Here is a 27,234-nt window from a genome sequence, read left to right on the forward strand (position 1 = left end):
CTTTGAAAGAAATAATAAGATAGATAAACCATTAGCCAGCCTTATTAAAAAGAAGAGAGAGAAGACTCAAATTAATAAAATCATGACTGAGAGAGATCACTACCAACACCAAAGAAATACAAATGATTTTAAAACATATTATGAACAGCTATACGCCAATAAATTAGGCAATCTAGAGGAAATGGACGCATTCCTGGAAAGCCACAAACTACCAAAACTGGAATAGGAAGAAATAGAAAACCTGAACAGGCCAATAACCAGGGAGGAAATTGAAGTAGTCATCAAAAACCTCCCAAGACACAAAAGTCCAGGGCCAGATGGCTTCCCAGGGGAATTTTATCAAAAGTTTAAAGAAGAAACCATACCTATTCTACTAAAGCTGTTTGGAAAGATAGAAAGAGATGGAGTACTTCCAAATTTGTTCTATGAGGCCAGCATCACCTTAATTCCAAAACCAGACAAAGACCCCACCAAAAAGGAGAATTACAGATCAATATCCCTGATGAACATGGATGCAAAAATTCTCAACAAGATACTAGCCAATAGGATCCAACAGTACAGTAAGAAAATTATTCACTGTGGCCAAGTAGGATTTATCCCCGGGACACAAGGCTGTTCAACACTCGTAAAACAATCAATGTGATTCATCATATCAGCAAGAGAAAAACCAAGAACCATATCATCCTCTCATTAGATGCAGAGAAAGCATTTGACAAAATATAGCATCCATTCCTGATCAGAACTCTTGAGTGTAGGGATAGAAGGAACATTTCTCAACATCTTAAAAGCCATCTATGAAAAGCCCACAGCAAATATCATTCTCAATGGGGAAGCACTGGGAGCCTTTCCCCTAAGATCAGGAACAAGACAGGGATGTCCACTCTCACCACTGCTCTTCAACATAGTACTGGAAGTCCTAGCCTCAGCAATCAGACAACAAAAAGACATTAAAGGCATTCAAATTGGCAAAGAAGAAGTCAAACTCTCGCTCTTCGCCGATGACATGATACTCTACATAGAAACCGAAAAGCCTCCACCCCAAGATTGCTAGAACTCATACAGCAATTTGGTAGCGTGGCTGGATACAAAATCAATGCCCAGAAATCAGTGGCATTTCTATACACTAACAATGAGACTGAAGAAAGAGAAATTAAGGAGTGAATCCCATTTACAATTGCACCCAAAAGCATAAGATACCTAGGAATAAACCTAACCAAAGAGGTAAAGGATCTATACCCTAAAAACTATAGAACACTTCTGAAAGAAATTGGGGAAGACCCAGAGAGATGGAAAAATATTCCATGCTCATGGATTGGCAGAATTAATATTGTGAAAATGTCAATGTTACCCAGGGCAATTTATACGTTTAATGCAATCCCTATCAAAATACCATGGCCTTTCTTCAGATAATTAGAACAAATTATTTTAAGATTTGTGTGGAATCAGAAAAGACCCCGAATAGCCAGGGGAATTTAAAAAAAGAAAACCATAGTTCGGGGCATCACAATGCCGGATTTCAGGTTGTACTACAAAGCTGTGGTCATCAAGACAGTGTTGTACTGGCACAAAAATAGACACATAGATCAATGGAACAGAATAGAGAACCCAGAAGTGGACCCTGAATTTTATGGTCAACTAATTCAATAAAGGAGGAAAGACTATCCATTGGAAGAAAGACAGTCTCTTCAATAAATGGTGCTGGGAAAATTGGACATCCACATGCAGAAGAATGAAACTAGACCACTCTCTTTCACCATACACAAAGATAAACTCAAAATGGATGAAAGATCTAAATGTGAGACAAGATTCCATCAAAATCCTAGAGGAGAACACAGGCAACACCCTTTTTGAACTCAGCCACAGTAACTTCTTGCAAGATACATCCACGAAGGCAAAAGAAACAAAAGCAAAATGAACTATTGGGACCTCATCAAGATAAGAAGCTTTTGCACAGCAAAGGATACAGTCAACAAAACTCAAAGACAACCTACAGAATGGGGGAAGATATTTGCAAATGACGTATCGGATAAAGGGCTAGTTTCCAATATTATAAAGAACTTATTAAACTCAACAGCAAAGAAACAAACAATCCAATCATGAAATGGGCAGAAGACATGAAGAGAAATTCCACCAAAGAAGACATACACATGGCCAACAAGCATATGAGAAAATGTTCTGCATCACTTGCCAGCAGGGAAATACAAATCAAAACCACAATGAGATACCACCTCACACCAGTGAGAATGGCGAAAATTAACAAGGCAGGAAACCACAAATGTTGGAGAGGATGTTGAGAAAAGGGAACCCTCTTACACTGTTGGTGGGAATGTGAAATGGTGCAGCCACTCTGGAAAACTGTGTGGAGGTTCCTCAGAGAGTTAAAAATAGACCTGCCCTACGACCCAGCAATTGCACTGTTGGGGATTTACCCCAAAGATACAGATGCAATGAAACGCCAGGGCACCTGCACCCCGATGTTTCTAGCAGCAATGTCCACAATAGCCAAACTGTGGAAGGAGCCTCAGTGTCCATCGAAAGATGAATGGATAAAGAAGATGTGGTTTATGTATACAATGGAATATTACTCAGCCATTAGAAATGACAAATACCCACCATTTGCTTCAACGTGGATGGAACTGCAGGGTATTATGCTCAGTGAAGTGAGTCAGTCGGAGAAGGACAAGCGTTATATGTTCTCATTCATTTGGGGAATATAAATAATAGTGAAAGGGAATATAAGGGAAGGGAGAAGAAATGTGTGGGAAATATCAGAAAGGGAGACAGAACATAAAGACTCCTAACTCTGGGAAACGAACTAGGGGTGGTGGAAGGGGACGAGGGCGGGGGGTGGGGGTGAATGGGTGGCGGGCACTGAGGGGGGCACTTGACGGGATGAGCACTGGGTGTCATTCTGTATGTTGGTAAATTGAACACCAATTAAAAATAACTTTATTAAAAAAATAGAAATTTAGGAATCAGTCTTACTTAGCAGTATATAGAAACAAAAATCAATAAAATAGTTTATAAATTCAGTGTTGAAAATGTAGATCTTATTATCTGTATAAATATAGTAGGAAATCTGTAAATGTAATTATTATTGGTTGTAATAAACAAGACTTTAGTAGATGCTAAAAAGCCATGCGGTGAAATTCATCAACCATTCCTGGCAAATTATGATTAAAAGAATATTTTCTGTTAAAATAAGCTTTATAATAAGGAAGCTTATTGTTCCTTCTATCACTTAACATTGTTATATAAAATCTTGCCAGTGCATTACAATAAGAAATAGAAATTAGGATTAGAATTCATGTGATTATCACATAATAGGGTCTCAAATATGTTTGTCAAATGAATTCCACGGTGAAGTACTGTGAAAGGGAGATAAAATGATTGGTATTTGCAAATAATGATTTTAAAAAAAAAACTTAAGCTAACTAACCAATAACTATCAGAACTAATAATAGAATTCCATAGAATAGCTGGCTGCAAAGCAATAGCTTTCCTATATCAACTAGAAAGTATAATGGAAAAAATGATCCATTTCTATGAAGCACAGGATTAAATTTATCAGGATTTGTGAGTAGACTTAGGCTGATAGAAGAAGACCAAACATTTTTACTAAGAGATCTTTTTAAAAGTGACTTGAATAAATGGAGACATAGTACATTACTTATGGGCAGATGGACTACTATAATTTCTATTATCTTCAAATTAATTTATTGGCTTAATATAATTCCAATCAAATTAGGTTTATGGAATGATGCAGAATAATGAAAAATATCTGAAAAATGAAAAAGAGCAAAAGAAATTTGTACCATCAGATAAAGTTTAGTAGAGTTCTGTTTGTGAAATAATAGGCAGACAGCTATTGGGATTCAATGTTTCGAGTCAGAAGCAGGTACTAATATAACTAATCAAAACAATGAATAAACCATGAAATCAATGATCAATGGCATTGACTACATAAAAGTTTTAAAATACCATTTTTCATAACATACCATAAACAAGAAGGTAGGAGGAAGCATTCTGTGAAGGGGTAGAGAAGTGGAGGAATCTAATTGATTCAGTGAGTGAGAGTTCTTCAGAGCATGGAGGCGAATGTTGAGAAGATAGGAAGATGGCAAATGTATATCTGTGACCTTCTGTCCTTCTCATCTCTTCTAGCAGTAACACCAAGCAGGTCGAGCATTCCAGCGGGGTGAGAGAGGCAGAAATAGGGAAGAGACCAACATGCTTAGAACATAGCAGGCATCCAGTCTCAAAATGCAAGTTGCAGAGAGGGGATCCCCACCCCTCAGTGGTCACTGGTACAAGTTTCTTAGTTCAGGCAGACAAAACATTTGCCAAAATGAATGCCAGCTAGCTGGGGGACCCTTGGAATTGCTGCTAGGCTGGAGTCCCAACCAACCACAGGATCCAGGATCATCTTCATCAAAATAGAAACAAGTGGCCAACTGCCATTGGGACCAAGATGAATTAGGAAACCCAACCCGTGTAACTAGCTATCCAGACTCATCCAGTCATTTCATTAGCCTTGTATCTATGTGACCCTACATTTTATTCAATTTAAGGTTTTGGACCCCGTTTATCATGTGATAGCAGGGTTGTTGTTTTTTTAAATTCAGATTTATTTATTTGAGAGCAAGAGTGCAAGTGGGTGGAGGAGCAGAGAGGGTGGGAGAGGGACAAGCAGATTGCGTTGATGCAGGGCTCGATCACAGTACCCTGAGATCATGACCTGAGTATAAACCAAGAGTTGGATGCTTAACCAGCTGAGACACCCAGGTGCCCCAATGGTAGCAGGGTTTTGCTGGAATTAGCTAGTACTTACTCAAAGAAATATACATTTTATTTTATTTTATTTTTCTGAAGATTTTATTTATTCATGAGAGACACACAGAGACATAGGCAAAGAGAGAAGCAAGCTTCCTATAGGTTGCCTGATGCAGGACTCTATCCCAGGACCCTAGGATCATGACCTGAGCCGAAGGCAGACATTCATCCACTGAGCCACCCTGATGCTCAGAAATATAAATTTAGAAAATACATAAATTTCAGGGAAAATAGATGATAAGTATCAGTAGAAGGAGGGATAATAAGAGACTTCACAGTATTTGAAGGGGCTGGATTACCATAGAGGTCCATGGTAGATTTAAAAAAATGAGATTAAGAACTTCAGCAAGTGATTGGGGGAAGGGAAAAGTTTTTGAAGTCATAAAATGCTTAGCACCTGTTGGTATCCAGAAGGATATGGATGTGATGGAACCAAAGAGAATGAAATTTTGCAAGAAAGAGAGCTTGTCCAGGGTCACTCTTAAGTAGTCATCTTTTCAGTTTTAAAGGGACATGTTCATGTTGTTTTATTTTCAGTCCAATTCTTTTTCTCCTATGTCACATGTCAGCTCTCATCACATTTTATGTATGATTTACATTTTGCTCTTTCAAGAGGCCAGCTATTCCTCGATGATTAGGAATATCACAATCTTTTTTTTTTTTTTAAAAAGATTTTATTTATTTACTCATGAGAGACACAAAGAGAGACAGAGAGAGGCAGAGACACAGGCAGAGGGAGAAGCGGGCTCCATGCAGGGAGCCCAACATGGGATTTGATCCCAGGTCTTCAGGATCAGGCCCTGGGCTGAAGGTGGTGCTAAACTGCTGAGCCACCCAGGCTGCCCAGAATATCACAATCTAATGTAATGCATGGGATGCAAACAATTTTGGGTATTCTTGTATAATTTCAGTGACAACATTCATTAAAGATTTATTGCTTTGGTGTAGTTTTGCAGATTCCTACAGATCCTTTTAACTGACTTTATCTTTTTCTATTAGGAGGAATGAGTCCCTACTTGGAATAAGAAAAGTGAAATATAAGGAGAATGTTTTGTGTAAAAAGACAACCAAACCTTTGAAGAAGTTCAAAGCTTCAATAATGGAGATTGGAAGAGTAAGTTATATAGGAGTTTTGAATTTAAGTTAGTGAAATGCGGAGATTCATGTATCTAAAGATGGTTGGCTGCATTATAATTTATTACAATATGAAACAGGGAAATACCAACAAACGATTTTATTATTATACGGTACATTATAATTCTTTTTATTTTTTTTGAGAAAGCATACATGCACACACAGGTGTGGAACACAGGGCAGGGGGAGAAGGAGAGAGAGAATCTTAAGCAGGCTCCATGCTGGCATCCTGGATCCTGACTTGGGGCTTGATCTCACAACCCTGAGATCACAACTTGAGCTGAAATTCAGAGTTGGACACTGAACCACCCAGATGTCCTAGTACATTGTAATTCTTAAGTTATCACATGGATATTTTTAGAGTCATATTTTTCTGTTTCTTTTGATAGTAATTTTAATTGAGGGGTATAAAGAAATCACTGTATTTTAGTGTCAAGCATTAGGGTATGAATAAATTATAGTATTTTGTTCAGAATTTAGATTTAATTTGTAACATTTTTGTCATCTCTCATATTGAGACTATAGAAATGATGCCAAGAAAAAGAAGTAGAAGAAAGGAAACGCTAAGAGAATTTTTTTCCAAAAATCCACCTATTTCCGAAATGTTGGAACATGAAAGGTATTAACTGATTACTTCTGTAAATGTTACTATGTGGTTGGCATTATTTTGGAAACTAAGGATATAGTGGCGTACTAGATAGATAAGATCACTGCCCTTGGGGATTTACATACTAATGATGGGAACACAGTAAGTGAGTAAACACAAATAAACAAGATGATGTAAGATTTTGATACATTTTATAAAATAAATGAACAAGATGATATGGTATAGAGTAACTGGCCTTGGGTAGAAGTGATGGCAGGAGTAGTTCAGATTAGGGCGGTTAAGAGCAGTTAGGGTGGTTCATAAATTACTTTTCATTATTGGTAGGCCTTATGTTCTTGTGCAGAAAAACAAACCATAAAACTTATGGTAAAATGTTTAGCTTCTATTTTTATGAGTATGAACTTATGATTCTTATATATTTTTTGTCTTCATTATATACAGAGAATGTTTTTATCTGTTTAGTTTTGGATTTTAAGAGCAACACGTACATATTAATAGAACCACTCTCACTTTGTACTTGCCTGCTATCTATTATTATTTCTTTATTTAAATTATGTCTGGGAAACTTTTTTATTTCTCCTTCTATTCTGAATGATAGCCATGCTGGATAGAATATTCTTGGCTGCAGATTTTTTCCATTCATCACTTTGAATATATCATGTCACTCCCTTCTGGCTTGCCAAGTTTCTTTTGAGAAATCTCCAGGTAGCCTTATGGGTTTTCTCTTGTAAGTTGAGGATTTCTTTTATCTTGCTGCTTTTAAGATCTTTTCTTTGTTACTATATTTTGCAAATTTAACTACAGTATGTCTTGGTGTTGGCCGGCTTTTGTTGATTTTGATGGGGGTTCTCTGTGCCTCCTGGATCTGGATGTCTGTTTCCTTCCTTCCTCAGATTAGGGAAGTTTTCTGTTGTTATTTCTTGAAATAAATCTGCCTGCCTTTCTCTCTCTTCTTCTGAGACTTCTATAATATGAATATTATTACATTTGATGGAGTCACAGTTCTCTAAGCCTATTCTCATGTTGCCTAATTCTTCTTTCTTTCTTTTGTTTAACTTCATTATTTTTCATTATTTTGTCTTCTAGGTCACTGGTTTGTTCCTCTTCTTTTTCCAGCCTGCTGTTCATTGTATCACACTTGTTTCCAATCTCATTTATTGTATTCTTCAACTCTCACTGATTTTTTTTTTTTTAGCTCTCTTATGCCTCTTGTAAGGATCTAACTGATGTCTTCTTTTCTCAAGGCCAGTGAGTATACTTATGATTGTTGCTTTAAGTTCTAAATCACGCAGTGGTGGTATCACAGCCAATGAGGTTTACCCAAGGCACAATTATTGCTAGTTGAAAACTTACTCCACCATGATGACTTGAAATATCACATATTTTGGATGGGTCTAGAAAATCATATAACAACAACAACCAAAAAAACCCCCATGTACCCACTATGCAGTATAAAATATAAAACATTTCAAACACAGTTGAAATTCCCATGCATCTCTTTGGAATGTATTTTTGTCCATCTTGTCCCAGATGTAATACTATCCAAATTTGGCATTTATCATGCTTATGAGTGACTTTATACTTCAATTATATATATAAAATTATATATATATATCCCTAAATAATGTATAGTATTATTCTTTTAATAATTTACTCTGCTAATTTGCTCATTTTCCTCAATATTACATCTGTGAGATTTTTTCATGTTGATGATATATGTCTACTCATTTTACTGCTGTATAGTATTCCATTACATGAATAAATGAAAATTTATTTATTCAGTCTCCTGTAAATAGACATCTACATTGTTTCCAAGTTTTTCCTTATAGTAAACAGTGCTGGAAAGGTCATTCTTACACAAAGCTGTTGTATGCAAATGTGAGTTTCTGGCATAAATACATAGGAGTGTAGTCCCTGAGATATGAATATTTTTCACATTATTAGTTATGGCTATGTTGCTCTTAAATATTCATCAGTGGTGTGTCAAGTTTTCATTATTCAACATCCTTACCAATACTTGGTATTGTTATCAAATTTTCTAATTTTTATGGACTGTTAAATTGTGAAATTTTATGTCATTGTTATTTTAATTTTTATTTCTTTGATTACTAATGAGGTCAGGCATCTTTTCATGTTTTTTTAGACCCTAGGGTTTTTCTGTTCTCAGGACTGCTAGTTTAGATCCTTTGTACATTAAAAAACTTTCGTTTTCTTATTTATTTCTAGATGTTTGGATACTGTTGCTTTTTCCAGTTTGTGGCTCATCTATTTATCTTTTTTTTTTAAAAGAGATTTTATTTATTTATTCATGAGAGACACAGAGAGAAAGGCAAAAACACAAGCATAGGGAGAAGCAGGCTCCCTGTGGGGAGCCCAATGCAGGACTTGATCCTAGGACCCAGAGATCATGACCTAAGCCAAAGCAGATGCTCAACCACTGAGCCACCCAGGTGCCCCCATCTATTTATATTTTAAAGGTTTTCTTTTTTAAATTAAAAGTTATAATTGTTAAGGGAGCAAAATGTATCACCATTCCTCTTTGTTATTTTCAAACAAGGTAGTAAAGGTACTTTCTTTGTAAATTTAAATTTTGGATTTTCACATTTAGGAGTTTCATGTAACTGTAATTTATTTCCGTGAACATGACAGGGAGAGTCACCTTCCCCATCTGTAGTTTTGCTGCAGGTACTCAACTGGCTAGCCCCATTTATCAAGTAGCCATTATTAGCCACTTATCAAGTAGTCTATTCTGCTACCACTGTCACTTTTGTCATTTAGCAAGTTTTCACGTATATAGTTTTGAGATCTCTTTTCTGTCCCATTAGTCTCTTTATCTATTTGTGAGTCAATATCACACCATCATACTTACTCTGGTATTAAATTGATTCTTGTTGTCTGATAGAACAAGTCTCTCCAGCATGTTCATGCAAGTCTTTTATATTCTTCCACAGGGTAGTTTGGAATAGCTTGTCAAATAATACAAAAAATTCATGATTTTGATAGAGATATAATTGAATACATAGATTGGTTTGGGAAGCTTTCGCCCCCAATATTGATTCTTTCTATTAGTATTCAGACCATATACTTAGGTCTTATTTAATGTCTTTCAATAAATTTTTATGATATTTTCCATAAAGATGTTATACATCTTTCATTAGCTACATTGAAGAAGTACTTTTTTTGGTATCCAAATGTAAATGGTATTTTAAAATTACAGTTTTGAATGCTTCTATTCTTGTATAGGAACTTAATTGATAATTTGTTCATAGATACAGGTTTTCTGTGTGAACTGTCATATTGTGAAGAGATATTGAAAGTTTTGCTTATATACAGTTGGCACGCATAAAAGATGTTCAATATCATTAGCCATTAGAGAAATGCAAATTAAAGTTACAAGGTATCACTAAAACCTATTTTAATGGCTTAAATAAAAAATAATGATTAACACTAAATACTGGGTCGTTCATACACTGCTGGTGGGAATGTAAAAGACACAGCCACTCTGGAAAAGGTTGTGGGATTTTTTAAATAAAATTAATCATATGCTTACCATAAAATCTCAGGTCTCATCAAAATTTAAACTTTTGCTCTGTGAAAGACCCTGTGAAAAGGATGAAAAGACAAACTGCACACTGGGAAGAAATATTTGCAAACCACGTATCCAAGAAAGACCTTATATCTGGAATATATAAAGACCTCTCAAAATTCAAAAGAATAATAAAAACAAACAGTCCAGTTAGGAAATGAGCAAAAGACACTTAAAAATAAAATCATAAAAAAAGAAAAGGAGCAAAAAGCATGAACAGATATTTCGTTAAGAATATATACAGGGATCCCTGGGTGGCGCAGCGGTTTGGCGCCTGCCTTTGGCCCAGGGCGCGATCCTGGGGACCCGGGATCGAATCCCACATCGGGCTCCCGGTGCATGGAGCCTGCTTCTCCCTCTGCCTGTGTCTCTGTGCCTCTCTCTCTCTCTCTCTGTGACTATCATAAATAAATAAAAATTTAAAAAAAAAGAATATATACAGATATAGGATGCTTACCTCATTTAATTTTGGGATTATCTTGATGGAAATTGACAAGCTGATTCTAAATTTAGGAGAAAAAACTTCATGAATAGCCAACAACTGGAAGACAAAACTAGGAAATATATATGCTCACCCAGATAGATCTATGGTTTTAGATCTCTCTAAAACCATAAGGTCATACTGATGTGTCCATTTTCAGTTCCATACCACAGGATACTTTCCTGTGTTTTCTCTCTCCCTAATTGTAATGCTTTTTTATAATGGTAAGATTCCTGTTTCTGTTCATGTAATATATTAACTTATTTGCTCAAGCTAGAATATACAGATGATTGTGTCTGGATGCCTTAATGTTTTTCTAATTCAGGTTTCCATTTCCTTTCTCTCATGGTCCCATATCACTGGAGATTTATTTATGTTGACTGTCCTTCCTGAGCTTCCGGGTCCACTCACATCTATGGCTCATAGAAACACAGAGCTGCTTGTTGAGTACCCTGCACATTAGGAACTATTCAGAGGATGCCTGGGTGGCTTAGTGGTTGAGCATCTGCCTTTGGCCCAGGGCGTGATCCTGAAGTCCCGGGATTGAGTCCCACGTCGGGCTCCCTGCATGGAGCCTGCTTCTCCCTCTGCCTACATCTCTGCCTCTCTCGTTCTGTGTCTCTTGAATAAATAAATAAATTTTAAAAAAGCAACTATTCAGGCAGTAAAAGAAGCATTCTCTACCCTCTTGGTTGGCTCTCATTGCCTTCCAAGGCCCCTGGGATCTGTAATTACCTTGAAAAGATATGTAGAAGAAGGCTGTCCTCTGTCACTGCTCTCCCTGGACTCTCTCACCTTCAGTGCAGGGGAGATGTGGCTTGTTCTGTCAAACTCTATCACTTTTTGAGGAGATTTTACCTTCCATCCAGCTTCTTTTCCTTTCGTGTGTGTGTGTGTGTGTGTGTGTGTGTGTGTGTTGTGTCAGATTCAGACATATAATTCATTAAAGTGAGCACAATACTTTCACTTACCAATTGAGATTTTTTTCCTTTCTCCAATATAAATCAGATAGAATGGCACTGACCAATGGGGCAGCAACATCGTGAACATTAAAAAAAAAAAAAGAAGTACTTTGAAGAAATTGTCATGCCATGTGAGCAATTATGCAACTATAAAAATAGTTGGATGACTGAGATTTTGCTAGGAATAATTTTAAACAAATTGAATATATGGTATACTTAAAATATGACCTATTAGCTAAATTTTGAAATATTAGTTTTTTCCAGAGCATATTGAATATGGATTATAAAGTTATTTCATTTATAGTTGATTGATGTTTTATTTCTGCTGTAGTCTAGCTAATATTGGAAAAAAATTTGCTCCATTGTTTTTTTCCTTAAGGAACAATACAGAGGAATTATTTTCTTATTTAATATTGATATTAGGGGATGAATGTGAGCATTATGTTATAATTTAGTCATCTAATCTCAGTGGCTTTTTGGTTAATGAAAAGAAAAGCTGTTTGGTTTGAGTTTAAGACACAGACATCAGAGAGAATGGAAGGCAATATGTAGTGTGTTTACCCTTACAGTTTATCCTCATGCCTCGTCTACTGCCCTTTCACATTCTTAGCACTAAGGAAATGATAAATAAGTCAGAATAATTTGTATAAGGGCAGTCAAATGACTTCTTGATGTATTTGATACAAATTGGAATCATTCTTCGTTATTAAATATCTGGAAGCTTGTGTAATTTTAAGACTTGCTTCTTCTTGGCAGAAATAAGAGAACTGATGTTAGAAAACTTGCCTATCGATTCCTCGTGGATAACTTGAATCCTATAATATTAAATTTTGTGAAAAAGAAGCGGTTCCATCAAATATTTCTTGAGGAGATGCCCTGGAGAGCTCAGATGAACCTGTATCTGGCAAATGCACATTTCAACCTGCTTTTAACGAAGCTAGGGGAACATATGAAGATGAAATTTGGCACTTCAAGTGCAGTGGTCAGGTATAGAATATTATCAGTGAATGATACTTTTTTAGTATGAGCATGGATTTTATTTATATGTTCAGGGCTCCAATGTTGATAAATAACTTAAAGAGGTTTCCAGAGTGCTTCTCTACTGATCATTGGTATATTACTTAATTTCTTGTCTCAGAATCTTTCCTAAACCAATGCTGGATATAAGCACTAATGAAATACCAATCTGCATTTATCTTAAATAGGTTTGTTAATATAGCTTTCAGTAAAGAAGAAAGTGTAATTTCAAGAGAAATTTAATATAATTGTGTAATACCTATAGCTATTAGTAGGTATTAGGCAAATCTGTTTCATTTTGAGGTATATTAAGCCTCTATGAATACAGATCATATATTCTCATATGATGTAATATGTCATTAATTCAGAAGACATTTTTGAGCTCTTGAGGGTCTTTGGCTAAAGTGTTTTGGAAGATAAAAATAGAAGATAAGTACAAATATAAAATACTATATAATCATTGAAAAGGTGAATAGAATCTTTCATCCAAAAAATATAGCTGAGTACCTGTTAGATACAAGGTACTGACTGAGGTAGACCCAATAGGCATGAAAAGATGAGCAGGATGTGCCACTTAGAGTGTTGCAGGGTGGATCACAAGTGTTAACAGACAATTGTAAATCATAGTGTAAAGTGAAGTATACACAAAGTCTTTGTTCCTGAGAAAAAGGCTTTCCTCTGGCAGAAATTCACAGGAAAGGTTTTGTAGGGAGGGGCCACTTGGCCTGGTTCTTGAGGGACATGCCAGATTTAGAAATGTGCAGATGAGGAAAGAGGTATTCCAGGTGGATGGAAGCATATGACATAGAGACCAGGTAGGAAGCATAAGATGAGAATCCCAAATGGTCTGACCAGAATCTAGAGGAAATGAAAGGGAATGGTGTGAAATAATTTAAAAAGTAGATCAGTACCAGATCTTAGAGAGTCTTAACTTAATCTGAACTTTAATTTATATACAGTGGGAGATTATTAAGGGTTTATTTAAATTTTTTTTTTTTTTAGAATAAGGGTTTTTGACCAGGACAATGATAAAAGATTTCTCTGGCAGCAACATACCAAATGGATTGGAGGAAGGAGAGACTGTGATAGGAGTATGAATTAAAAGTGTTTTTATTTCAATATCCAATGATAAAATATCCAGGAGAAATCCAAAGCGAACTTGGTTCCAGTTTCTGTTTCTTTAGAATTTTGGTTAAAATCATTATCAGACTGAACTTTCATAAAAACATCTCCAAATGGTTCCATTTCCTATGTAGGCTAAACCAGATTTGCATTTAAGAAATAATTAGATTGCCTGACCAACAGGGAAGGCTTTTGGTAGACTAACCCATCCATGAGGCCATGAAAAGAGAATGGTTCAGACCAGATGGGCTTCCTAACTTTCCTCTGAACACTGAGAAGAATTCTCTGAAGTTCCAATCATATGTGACCATTCAGACATGATGACTTCATAGCACAGCAATTAGACAATGACCAAATTTGTATCAGAGAACTTGGTGCTAAATTCAACTTTACTAAAACCATTAAGACATAATATTTATGTGTGAATATATTTTTACATTTATTTATTGATCTATTTTTGGTGGAGGTCTGTTTACTGCTTAGGCCTTATTTTTAAAAAAGGAATAACATTGATCTTAGACACATTGCTTTATATAGTAGACATATGCATATATAGTAGATATATGCAGATATATGCATATATATCACATATATATGTATATATCTTCATTAAGTTGTATTTGAATCAGGTTAAATTGACATAAATTATTGTTTCAGAGCCCTTAGAATGAGTTTGGATTTTCAAGGGCCCTTTCAGGGAAATAGATTTTGATGTTAAAATTCCTAAGAGCAAAGTTACATTGTATAATTTTAAAATTTAATATGATCCAAATTTTGGGAGCACTAACTCACAGATATTTTAAAAATTAAAGTGAATTATATTTGCCAGATTCAATTCAATTTTGTTTATGGTTTTTTTTTAATGATATTCCCTCTCCCTGCAGTTTCCGATCATGTGATCCTAATATGTTCTCACTATATAATTCAGGAACAGTGTTACCAACAGCGAAATTAACTCTAGAAAACTATAAAGCGATACTTGATTTCCTTCATACAGCTAAAAAAAGAAAGGCCAACTTACCATCAGGTAAAATAAAAAATTATGATCTGTATTATCAAATTGCCCTCTATATTTTTATTCAGTGATGCAACATACACACACACACACACACACACACACACACACACACACACCCCACAGACACACAGAAGTATACACATCATTTTTAAATGACTCAGGAGTTTAAATGAGTTGTGGTATTTTGTAGGAGATTCTTATTTGACCAGTTTTTAAAAAAAATTTCTGTATTTTTATGATATCACCATATGTATTTAGAAATATATATGTTTGTTCTACTCCAAACCAATTTGCCTGTTCACCAAATATAATGTTCTATTTATTTATTTATTTATTTATTTATTTATTTATTTGAAAGGGAGAGAGGAGTGGGGAGGGGCAGAGGGAGAAGGAGAGAAAATCTTAAGCAGACTCCATGCCCAGTATGGTGCCCAACATGGGGCTCCATCTCACAACATTGAGATCATGACCTGTGCCGGAATCAAAAGTCAGACCCTTAACCATTTGAGCCACCCAGGCACCCCTAATGCTCTTTTTAAAATAATGGTAGCCTCCTCTTGTCAGGATAGGTGAAGACTTGATATCAGGTGTTATATTTTAGTGGGAGTAAGTTTCAGAACAAATTCCACTACACATTTTATGCTCAAGGAAGTTTACTCTTGCCTTAGGATCTCCAACTAGCACCTTCCGTGAAACCTTACTCAAAGTGAATGCCATAATATTTTTGAATGGCAGGACCAACCAGTATTTTTGTCTGCTCAGGTGACAGGAGACTCACTCTGGGAAGTGGAGAAATACAGATGAACAGGGCTTTCAATCTGGGTGCTACAACTGATGACACTATTCCAAAGCAATCACCTATACCATTCATTTCACAAATAATCACTTCTAATATTTTCATATAATTACAAACCCTCTTATGTAGACTTTTAGTAATAATATTTTAAGTATTATGTAACTTATTGCTATCAAGATACTTCATATACTGGGCAACTGCATCAGGAGTTCATTCATATTTGAAGTACTTGACATGTTTTTTGATTTCTTGAGGGTGTAGATTAGATTTAGCTGGTACCTTCATGTTATACTATGAGTACTGAAGTATTTGAAAATAAATTCCCTAGACCCAGAGTCAGAATTTTGTACATAGGCTGTGGTATATAGCTTCTTAAGGTTTTTTTTTTTTTTTAAACTAGCTGCCTAAGACCTCCCATGAAATCCACAATACAATACTGTGCTATTGAGATGTATTATTTAATGCAGAATTCTAAGAAAAGGCTTGCAGTAGGAGAAATCTATATTTTTACACCACACCAACAGGATAATGAATAGATATGGTTGCTACCCTGCTTAACTCTAGGGGATGCTACTCACCCTCTAGTGTACATGTCCTGGGAATAGACTATTTAGGGAGTAATTAAGGAAATTAAGTGGGATTCTGTGATTGGTCCCTCAGAAAACATGACATTCCTGCCTCTTCATTGTTCCTTTGGCCATCACTCTTGCTGAGAATGATGTTCTCCATAGTCTTTCTGCATAGCTAAGCCATGTTCACCCTTTAAACTTAGTATAGATGCCTCCTTCTCTAGAAACTTTCCTTGGTTCGTTGTGTTCATGATAATCCTGTCCTTCCTCCAAATTTATATAGCCTTTCTTATCTTAATTACTCATTTGATGCTTATCACCTATGTCTTCTGGAACTTTCTTTTTTTAATAATATTATGCTTTATTTTTGGACTGTAGATGCTGAAGAATTTTCCACATTTGTTAATTCCAGAATGAATGATGAAAATGTATCCAAGGCACAACCAGTTTATGACTCAGACTCTGAATCAGGTCTTAATGCTAAAGAAAAGGATCGAGCAACAAATTTAGGTCTATTGGATCATTTTATGAAAATCTTTTTATATTGCAGGAGAGCAATGGTAAGGTGGTCCTTCTAATTTGCTAAATTAGTAGACATAAATCTTAGGCCATTAGTTTGGACATGTAAGATATATTGTATTTATTCACTTACCATCCATAGTTTTGATTTCAACTTTGAAACTAAACTTGCTGTGTTTCACATCAGTCATTTTTGAGGTTTGTCTGCCATAGTGCTGAAGATTTACACACTGTCAAGTTGTCAGGGAGAGGGGTAAGCTGCTTTAGTCATCAGTCATCCATTGGTGCAGAGTGGAGGTGGCCTTTGTCCTTGCCTACACAATCCCTGTTAATATTCAGACACCCCCCTGCCACTTTGTTTCGACATTTGGGATATGGCCTTCTATGGTGGTGAAACCAGTGGTTCCTCTCTGGAGTTTTGCTCCTGTTTAGGGTACCATATGCCCCTTTATTCCCTCTAGCATAGGGCACACTCTTTCTGGGCCAGAGGAAAGCCCTGCTCCTGATTCCTGACCCCCTGCTTCTATAGGCCAATTGTGTCTTCTCTAAAATGCTTTTCTCTTTTTTTTCCTTAAATATTATATGATACATTATTAAAATTGGAATCATGAGGTACAAATAAATTAATTTTCCTTTTTCTCATAGCATGAATGGCATATACTTCAAACCTCTCAAGAGTTGAGAGGAAATCTATCCTTTCTAGAACACTTGAGTTCCCATTTTCTCTGTAGAGAAGGTGATTTCTTAAAAAATATGAAGGAAACCCAAATCATCCCTTTTGACCATGAGCATTGCTTCCTATCCTTTCCACAAGCTTCAGGTCCTTAGAAGGTCTGGGTCCGGCTCACTTCTTAGAACTCAGTTCATCTTGCTCTCATTCAGTCCACTGTCCTTTGTGTGATCTTGAAAGCACAGTGCTTGTTCTTTTCTCATCCCTCAAGTTCACCCTCCATCCTTTGCTCCTCCTTCAGTTTCAAATGCTGTCCTCCCCCCAACACCCCAACTCCCACCTTCACATGACATGTTCAACTCAACATTCAAGTCTTTGCTTATGTCACCTCCACAGAGAGGACATTTTTCCTGACCGCCTCATTTAAAAGGGCATATCCTCTCATGTTTGTTAGATTCTGACCCATTTCTGTTTTATTTTTCTTTACAATATTTATTAATCCCTGAAATATTTTCATTTGTCTGCTTATCTAGTGTCAGTCTCCCCTAATAAACTGAAGCACCATGAAGGCAGACCCAGTTACCCTTGCTCATTGCCACATTCCCAGATCATAGATCAATGGAAATGTTGGAGTCAGACTGCTGGTGTACAAATTTTAGCTGACCGCTTAGTAGATCATGACCCTGGGCAAGTTAGCTCCATGTCTGTGTTTCCTTATCTGTAAATTAAGTAGAATACTATAGTACACACTCATTTCGTAGGAGCTATTGTTAGAATTAACTGAGATAATGATATAAGTACACATAATAAATGGTGTTATTTTTTTTTATTGACATAATTTTTGCAGAACAATGTTCAGAGATCTTTAACTTTTGAAGCCTTGGGGTTTGTTTTGAATGTTGTGTTTGTGTTAGGTTCTTGCTCATCGTGGTGGCTATTGGACTCTGCTTCAGAACTGCTGTCGGGCCCTTTGGAACTTTACTCATGAGCTACAGATACTTCTTAAACAAGCAGTGGATCTGTATAAAACATTTCCTATTAGCCAGGATGGTTTCCTCTGTATCTGTGTTATGCCATTCTATTTGGGAGCAGAATTACTTATTGACATGTTAATAGAACTACAAAATATCAATTCTATTAAGGTAAGGGCATTTTAGTAATTATTTTTATCGTAGTCAATTAACAAAGACTTTTTGCACCTTGGGATAAACAGAAATTAATATTTTCATTGAGTCTTACTTGGTTTGTGTATATTTCATTTGCTTCTCATTATTATTTGGTTCAGAATACACAGCTCACATTGATATTAATTATAAATACCTTAGCCTGAAAATTCAACTTTTTAAAGGAAACAGAAAGTAACATTTATTGAACTCCAGCTTTTTTTTTTTTAAAGATTTTATTTATTTATTCATGAGAAAGAGAGAGAGAGAGAGAGAGAGAGGCAGAGACACAACACAGGCAGAGGGAGAAGCAGGCTCCATGCAGGGAGCCCGATGTGGGACTCGATCCCAGGTCTCCAGGATCACGCCCTAGGCTCAAGGCAGACACTCAACCGCTGGGCCACCCAGGCTGCCCTGAGCTCCAGCTTCTGTATAAAGTACCTGTAATGCATTTAATCCTCATAGCAAATTTTTGACCAAGAAACAGACTCAAAGAAAGATCATATAACTTGTCAGTTGCTCTGTACTTTACTGCTTTATCTGTCCTTGTTCTATTATTCCAGATCTGGTAGACTTTGCAGCCATTTAAAATCTACCACACTGTGGTAGAAAATAAAACGGAAAAAATGCAAACATGTTATAACTTAAACACATTGAAAATTAATGAACACATAAACACATTGAGTAATGGAGTTTATATTTACATTTCCAGATGTAAAATACATGAAAACAATAGCACAAAAGACAGAGTAATAAGTTTTTTCCACTTCATATAAATGCAAAGTGGTACACTATTAACTCTAAGTAGAATGTGGTAAGTATCCATTTAATAATCCTTAGAGTAATACCAAAGGAAGAGATATAGCTAAAAAGCCATTGCAGTGAAGTGGAAACTAAATAGTGGTCAATTAATTAAAGAAGGCAGGAAAAAAGAAACAGAGGAACAGAAACATATGGGCCAAACAGAAATTAAGTAGCAAATAATAAATCTAACCCAATCATATCAATTATTATATTAAATATAAGTGCTTAAACACCCTAATCAAAAGGCAGAAATTGTTGGATATAAAGAAAGACATGGATAGTTGGCCACATGAGAAGTATTCTGAATATAAAGAAAGTGATTGATAATAAATCAGTGGAAAGAGATATACCATGATTACAGTAAGCATTAAAAAAACTGGAGAGACTTTATTAGTATTAGTATTAGATAAAATAACCTTTATTTTTTTATTTTATTTTTTTTTAAAGATTTTATTTATTTATTCATGATAGTCACACACAGAGAGAGAGACAGAGAGGCAGAGACACAGGCAGAGGGAGAAGCAGGCTCCATGCAGGGAGCCCGACGTGGGATTCGATCATGGGTCTCCAGGATCGCGCCCTGGGCCAAAGGCAGGCGCCAAACCGCTGCGCCACCCAGGGATCCCAAATAACCTTTAAATTAGGGAGTATTTAGATATTTAGTATTTAGATAGAAAAAGATAAAGATAGAGATAAAAACATTTCATAATGAGAAGAGGCTCAATTAACCAGTCATAAATATGTATGCTCCTAATAACAGAGACTCAAAGTATATTTGGACACCCAAAGCATGAAGAGCTTCCAGATGGTGAAAGCATTGATGTGTTGAACAGTTGTTGTGGCCTGACTCCATGGGGAGGGGGCATGGAAGCCCGTTGTCAAGGACCCTTCCAGACTATGTACCTCTTTCATTTAGCTTTCTCTGAGTTGTATCCTTTATAATAATATAGTTTTTTTAAGATAGATTTATTTATTTATTTATTTATTTACTTACTTACTTACTTACTTACTTACTTATTTATGATAGAGAGAGAGAGAGAGGCAGAGACACAGGAGGAGGGAGAAGCAGGCTCCATACCGGAAGCCCGATGTAGGACTTGATCCCGGGACTCCAGGATCGCGTCCTGGGCCAAAGGCAGGCGCCAAACCACTGAGCCACCCAGGGATCCCCGAGTATCCTTTATAGTAAAACTGTAATCCTAAGTATAATGTTTTAAGTGAGTGTCAGTCAGTCAGTTATTGAACCTGAGGGGGTTATGGAAACCCCTAAATTTACTGTTCATTCAGAAGTGCAGGTGACCTGAGACTTGTGGCTGACATCTAAAGTAAGAGCAGTCTTGTGGAGGACTAAATCATTAAACTTTTGGAGTCTGACCTTAATTCTGGATAGGTAGTTATGACAGAATTGAGGTGCAGGACACATAGGTGGATTAGAAACAGAGCACAAGTGTGTGTGCTCATCAAGATGGATTATATGCAGGATCAAAAAATAAGTCTTAATACAATTTTAAAGACTGAAATCTTGAAGGGTATGTCCTCTGACTCCTACCATATGGATAGACTAATAAAAATTAGGAAGAAAAATCTCCAAATATATGGAAATTAACGCAATTCTAAATAATCCGTGGGTCAAAGAAGATAACACAAGAGAAATATTTCAAAATGATGACAACATATTAAAATTTGTGGGATGCAAATAAACCAGTGCTTAGAGGGAACCTACTAGTTTTAAATGTTTAATAGAAAAGAAGAAAGATATAACATCAGTTATCTAAGTGTACACCTATAGGAGCTGAGAAAAGAAGAGCAAATTAAATCCAAAGTAAGTAAAAAGAACAAAGGAAATAATAAGCAGAAATAGATATAAAACAAAACAAAACTAATAAAGTTAAAATGAATCCTTTGAAAAGGTTATTAAAATTGGCAGAATCCTAGGAATACTGATAAAGCACAAAAGAAGGCATAAATAATTGACATTAGTGATGAAAGAGGGATATAACTATAGATCCTATAGATATTAAAAGAAAAATAAGAGAATATTACAATCAATTTTTACTAATGAATTTGATATCTTTAGATGGAATGGTCATGTTTATCACAAAGCACAGCTTAACAAGAAGCAATAGAAAAAATGACACAAGAAGCAATAGAAAAAATGAATTGTCCTAAATATATTAAAGAAAATTAGTTTATAATTAGGAACTCTGAGATAAAGAATACTCCAGACCCAGAATATTTCCCTGCGGAATTCTAGCAAACATATAGAGACAAAATAATAAATTATATACAAACATTTTTTAGAAGCAAAGGCGGCTTAAATCCAAAAGATGTATCAAAAAGAAAGTAATGAACCAATATCCCTCATGAACATAGACACAAAACTCCTTAATGAAATATTAGCAGATTAAACCCAGCAATACATAAAATAGGCAAATGAGGTCTATAATATCTACAGTTATACAAATGATGATCAAGTGGGCTTATTCCAGAAATATAAGGTTAACATTTAAAGATCAATCAAGAGGCACTTGGGTCGCTCAGCTGGTTAAATATCCAACTCTTGGTTTTGGCTCAGGTCATGATCTCAGGGTAGTGAGATCAAGCACTGTGTCAGGCTCTGTGCACAGAGTGGTGTCTGCTTGAAATCCTTTCCTCTTCCATCTCTCCCTCCCTCTGCTTCACCTCCTATTTGCTTGCACACTCTCTCTCAAATAAAAAAATAAAAATCTTTTAAAAAGTAAAATAAAGATCAATCAAGGTAATTGACTATTTTAACAGAATAAAGGAGACAAATTATATGGCCATTGAAATAGAACAAAAGTATTTACAAAACTTGATATCACTTTTTCCACCTGCCTTCTCTCCCTTCGAGTTTGCTTCAGCTGCACTGCTCTTGCTCTGAATTCTGGGTTCTTGTTAAGCCAGGGCTGCCATCATGTTTATCTATCTGGACCTCATCAGCCATGATGAAATGTTTTCTGGCATCTACAAGATTTTGGAGGTTGTGAGTGAGCTGTGCCTGGAGGTGAAGGGGAAGATAGTCAGCAGGACAGAAGGTACCATTGATGGAAATGTACTTTGCTGAAGGCCCCCAAGGCAAAAGTAGTGAAAGCACAGTAATCATTGGTGTTGATATTGTCAAAAACCATTACTTACAGAAAACAAACTTCACAAACGAAGCCTACAAAAAGTTCATTGTAGATTGTAGGAAATCAGTCTAAGGCAAACTTGAAGAACAGAGACCAGAAAGTATAAACCTTTTATAACAGAGGCTGCAGACAAATCAAGCATGTCTTTCCTAATTTCAAAAACTACCAGTTCTTTATTGGTGAAAATATGAAACCAGATGGCATAGTTGCTCTGCTGGACTACCATGAGGATGGTCTGACCCTATATATAATTTTCTTCAAGAATGGTTTAGAAATGAAGAAATGTTAGCAAAATGGAAAAAATGTTAACAGAATGGCAATTACTTTAGATCTGTTACCTGTCATCATAACTGGCTGCTGCTTTTCATGCATCCATACAATATCAGGACTTGGACAGTTGGATGATGTCGTCTTAATCTCTTATTTTAATGTTGATTTATTTGGAGTGGACTCATTTTTTTAAAGAGAAAAAAACGTATCATGTAGATTACCTAAAAATAAAATGCATTTAAACTTATTTGCGAGAATACCTCTTACTTTAATATATGTTCAAACTAAGTCTGTCTTGTAGTGTTACTGGAGAGGATAAAGCCTGCTTGTAGACCACAAATAGAAAGAATGAGACGAGCTTCAGGTAACTTCTACAGGGAAAACTACTTTTGGAACTGGTGTATAAGCAAAAAGAATAAGAATGGCAAGTCTTAATTCTAAGTTGAAGTAAAGGAAAAGACCATATTCATAGAGTGCCAAATGTGAAGTGGATCATTATACATTTCATCACCTATAAACAGAAATAGTTGACTCTGGAAGAGATTATTAAAAGAATAAAAAGAGACTAATACAGTTGGAAGCAAAACAAAAACAATGCCATTGATATTAAAGACTCTCAGCAAACTAGGAATACCTGATAAAAAGTAGTATCTACTGTTAACATCATACTTAATGGTGAAATATTGTGAGCTTCCCTCTAAGATTGGGAACAAAGCAAAGATGTCTGCTCATACCACTTTTGCTCAATATCATGCCAGAGATCCTGACAAGTGCAGTAAGGCAGACAAAGAAACCAAAGGCATGCAGATTGAAAAGGAATAATATGAGTTTTTACATAGAAAATTCTAACTCTTTAGTACTCTATAAAACAACTACTAGAATTAATAAACAAAATAGCAGCACATAAAGTCAATTAAAAAAATAAATTGTATTTCTTTGTACTAACAGAAAACAACTAGGAAATGAAATTTTAAAAATATCATTCAAAACATCAAATTTCTAGGAATATAGCTAATGAAATCTGTGTAGGATTTTTATATTGAATATTATAACACATTGCAGGAAAAATTAAAGAAGATCTAAATAGACACAAAGATCATGTTCATGAATGAAAAGACTTTATATTGCTAGGATATCATTTCTAATTTGGTCTGTTGATTCAATGAAATCCTAATGAAAATTCCAAAAGACATTTTTTTCGGTGTAAATTGACAGTTCATTTTAAAACTTATAAGCAAATGCAAAGAAATGTGAGTGGCCAAGAAAAATCTTTAAAAAGTACAAATTCGGAGAACTCAGGGCTTATCAATGCTGTAGTAATTGGAAGACTATGATATTGGCATAAAGAGAGAAATATATCAGTAAAATAAATAATCTTAAAATATACTCCTATGTATGGTCAATATGTTACAAAGGTATCAAAACAATTCAAAGAATTCAAAGAAATGACAATCCTTAGCACCCAGATGTGTTCTTTAAAAACCATTTCCCACTGGAAGAAGTAGGACTCCTTGGTGTTAAAAAAAAAAAAAAAAAAGGCTGATTATGTTTTTCTATGTGAACTATATTTGAGGAGACCCAAACAGTTAACAGCCCGTGATGAAAAATTTTTCTTTATAGAATTTCCAGGTAATAAATGAAGAAATGATGTTAAAATTAGAATATGAGGATTTTGTAATTCTTTATGAATTCATGGGAGGATGAACAGCACCAGTGAAGTATATGTACTTGTTGGAAAAAAATAAATCAACCTGGAATCAGAGCAAGTGTTTAAATCTAACCAACAATTTACAGAAAATCCAAGGGACAGAAACATTTGGAATGAAACTATGGGGATGATGCATCAATAAAAACACAGCCTATAGGAACTTCCTAATTTCAAAACTCTACAAGATAAACAACCTGGTTTCTTTAACAAAAAATTGGGGGAAAAAAAACTGATAGTAGATACCCTTCTTCTTCATGGATGGCCCAGGAAAGTTATTTCAGCTGTACTCAGGAAATGTACTCATATCTGAATGAAAAAAGAATGTGTCAGGATCCCTGGGTGGCACAGCGGTTTGGCACCTGCCTTTGGCCCAGGGCGCGATCCTGGAGACCCGGAATTGAATCCCACGTCGGGCTCCCGGTGCATGGAGCCTGCTTCTCCCTCTGCCTGTGTCTCTGCCTCTCTCTCTCTCTCTCTCTGTGACTATCATAAATAAATAAAATTAAAAAAAAAAAAGAATGTCATCCTGTTGGCAGGCAGGCTCTGGCATAGCAGTCACCTGGGAAAAGCTGAGTGGCTTTACTTTTTCCACACTCACCAAGAGTAATGGTCAAGAGTGCCTCCACTTGGAATCCTGAGGTCAAGGAAATGGAGATAACCCCTTATGCAGCTTTGTGCTGCTGGAAATCTTACTATAAAATCAGTGGGTAGTGGGATGGAGCTCATAACATCAATAAAATGGAAACTACCCTTTACTGAGTATGTCCCATGTGCCAGCAACCGTGCTAAGGAGGCTAATTCACATAGGTCACATATGGCACACCTGTTATTCACACCTACCCAAGACTGACTTGAGGCATGCATTTTACATTGCACAGACAGATGACTTCCTAGATTTCTTCCAACCTTAAGGACCATGAATCTTGTTAGGGATATATGCCTTCTACTTTTGTTGATATCTTCCCTCCCCTATGTGTGGATTACCCTTACTAGTAACATCAGCTTAAGAGAGGCTGGTCTTGAGTTACCCAACTATTTCCTGGGCTGCAACCTGGCTTATAGGTGGATTTAAGGAGTTTTATTTGCCTCAAGAATTTCTAAGGGTACACACAAGTGCATCAGGGACTCATGGGAAATGAATACATTAGTTACATGGTACCTCTTTAACTTAGGGAAAAATAGAGTTTTCCAGGAGATTTCCTTCTCCATAGGTTTAACCTTTGCAACCTGATGAATGTAACCAATATATTATGGAATTGTAATTATTTGTGTATACTAAACCTGTTCTTCAAAACTTTATCTTATTGGTTTAATACAGATAGTGACTGTGTACCAGAAGTATAGACCTCAGTTTGTGCTAACATGGTAATGACTAGTCATATGTGGCTATTTGAAGTTAAGCTAAATTAAAATTAAATGAAATTAGCTCTAGTATCCACACATGCTTAGTGGCTACTATATCAAGCAACACACACATAGCACATTTCCATCATCATAGAAAGTTCTGTTGAATTGCAATATTCAGGCTTTGCTTTGCATAATAAAAACATATAATTTTCTTATCTTCAGTTCTTTTCCTGTTAAAAATAATCACCTTCAGTTTTCAGAAAAAACGTGTAGTAAAATCTGAAAATGCACATTTTTCCCCGTGTGCTACTTGTAGGTTATTGAAGAAAACGGAGAGTTCAGTGTTCCAAGCTGCTATGGAAATATTAAAAATGATAATGGTGGTTCTAGCCTTAATTTTGAGTACCATTTGGATGATGTAAATGTGGTTGGTTTGAAATGGATCCATGACTTTGTGTTGAAATCTCTGGAACTTTTATATCAAGTGGAAAAATGGGAAACACTGGTATCACTTGCCATCCAATTCAACACAATTTCACAGTAAGTATTGCTGTAAGGGCAATTAAAGGTGACGAGCTCTCGTTTAAAAAATGTGTTTTCACTAATGTCTGTTTTTTAATGTATTTCTACCCCTCTCTAGTGAGAGATACACAGAGCAAGTGACACCACTCCTGGTGTATGCCCAGCGTCAGCTGCTTCTAAGAATATCCAAGTTCAATGGCCCAGATATTACCCAACAACCTTGTGCAAGATATGAGGCTGAATACAAAGAGAAGGTGAGTTTGGCTGTATTACCTATGCAGATGTAATTTCTGATGAGTGGATATATAAAATACAAAGATGTAGAGATCAGAGAAATATTATTTTCACTTAGACATTTATCATTCAAATCAACAAACATTCCTGAAAACCTGATATGTGCCAATATTTTCCAGATACAGGGTTAACGAAAATTAAGCCCTTGTACATAGGAAACTTACCTTCAGACCAGCACTGATGTATTCATTAGACATAGTCTAGAGCCACAGTACTTTCAGAGGCCCACTGAATGTTTCATTTTTTTTAATGTGAAGAAAAAAATTAACTTTTAGGTCAAAGAAAATATTTGAATTTTTATGTTAAAATTAACTATATTTGTATTTATGCCAACATCGTCCTATGATATAATTTTTAATATTTTTTATGGATGTGTGGGTTCATGAAAGTAAATGTCTAAGGACCCAAAAGTCATGATACAGCTTTGAGTTAGGTGGTGGAAAGAGAAGTAAATTCTTTCATTTGTTAATTTAATAAATGTGTATCGACTACCTGACTGTGTAATCCCAGAGTCATAGCATACTGTTACACATTTGTGTCCTTCCCTAGGGCTCCCAGTGTAGGTGAGGCCTGAAATCTAGTCCTGCCTCCCACACCAGTCTGTGTGCTTGTGGAGTTGTGGCCACACGGTGAGGGCTCCATTTATCTTCTCACAGAGGTTCC

General features: G+C 35.8%; 1 protein-coding gene and 2 pseudogenes across 13 annotated transcripts in view; all 3 read left to right on the forward strand.

Annotated features, from left to right (window-relative positions):
* Window positions 1-27,234, forward strand: part of CFAP54 (cilia and flagella associated protein 54) — a 297,940-nt gene that overhangs the window by 125,801 nt on the left and 144,905 nt on the right. For all 13 annotated transcript variants that reach the window (XR_012005901.1, XR_012005898.1, XR_012005899.1 and 10 more), the window contains 8 exons: window positions 5,833-5,947; window positions 6,486-6,586; window positions 12,360-12,590; window positions 14,627-14,769; window positions 16,504-16,685; window positions 18,229-18,456; window positions 26,072-26,295; window positions 26,396-26,531. Coding sequence is in view for 9 of the 13 variants with exons in the window: in XM_072773183.1 (XP_072629284.1) it covers window positions 5,833-5,947; window positions 6,486-6,586; window positions 12,360-12,590; window positions 14,627-14,769; window positions 16,504-16,685; window positions 18,229-18,456; window positions 26,072-26,295; window positions 26,396-26,531 (1,360 nt within the window). In the remaining 4 variants the exon portion in view is untranslated. The remainder of the gene's footprint in view (window positions 1-5,832; window positions 5,948-6,485; window positions 6,587-12,359; window positions 12,591-14,626; window positions 14,770-16,503; window positions 16,686-18,228; window positions 18,457-26,071; window positions 26,296-26,395; window positions 26,532-27,234) is intronic.
* Window positions 7,858-7,978, forward strand: LOC140603290 (U4 spliceosomal RNA; annotated as a pseudogene).
* Window positions 21,080-22,870, forward strand: LOC140602206 (translationally-controlled tumor protein pseudogene; annotated as a pseudogene).

Source organism: Canis lupus, chromosome 13 (genome assembly GCF_048164855.1).
Source record: "Canis lupus baileyi chromosome 13, mCanLup2.hap1, whole genome shotgun sequence".
In the NCBI taxonomy this organism is placed as follows: Eukaryota; Metazoa; Chordata; class Mammalia; order Carnivora; family Canidae; genus Canis; species Canis lupus.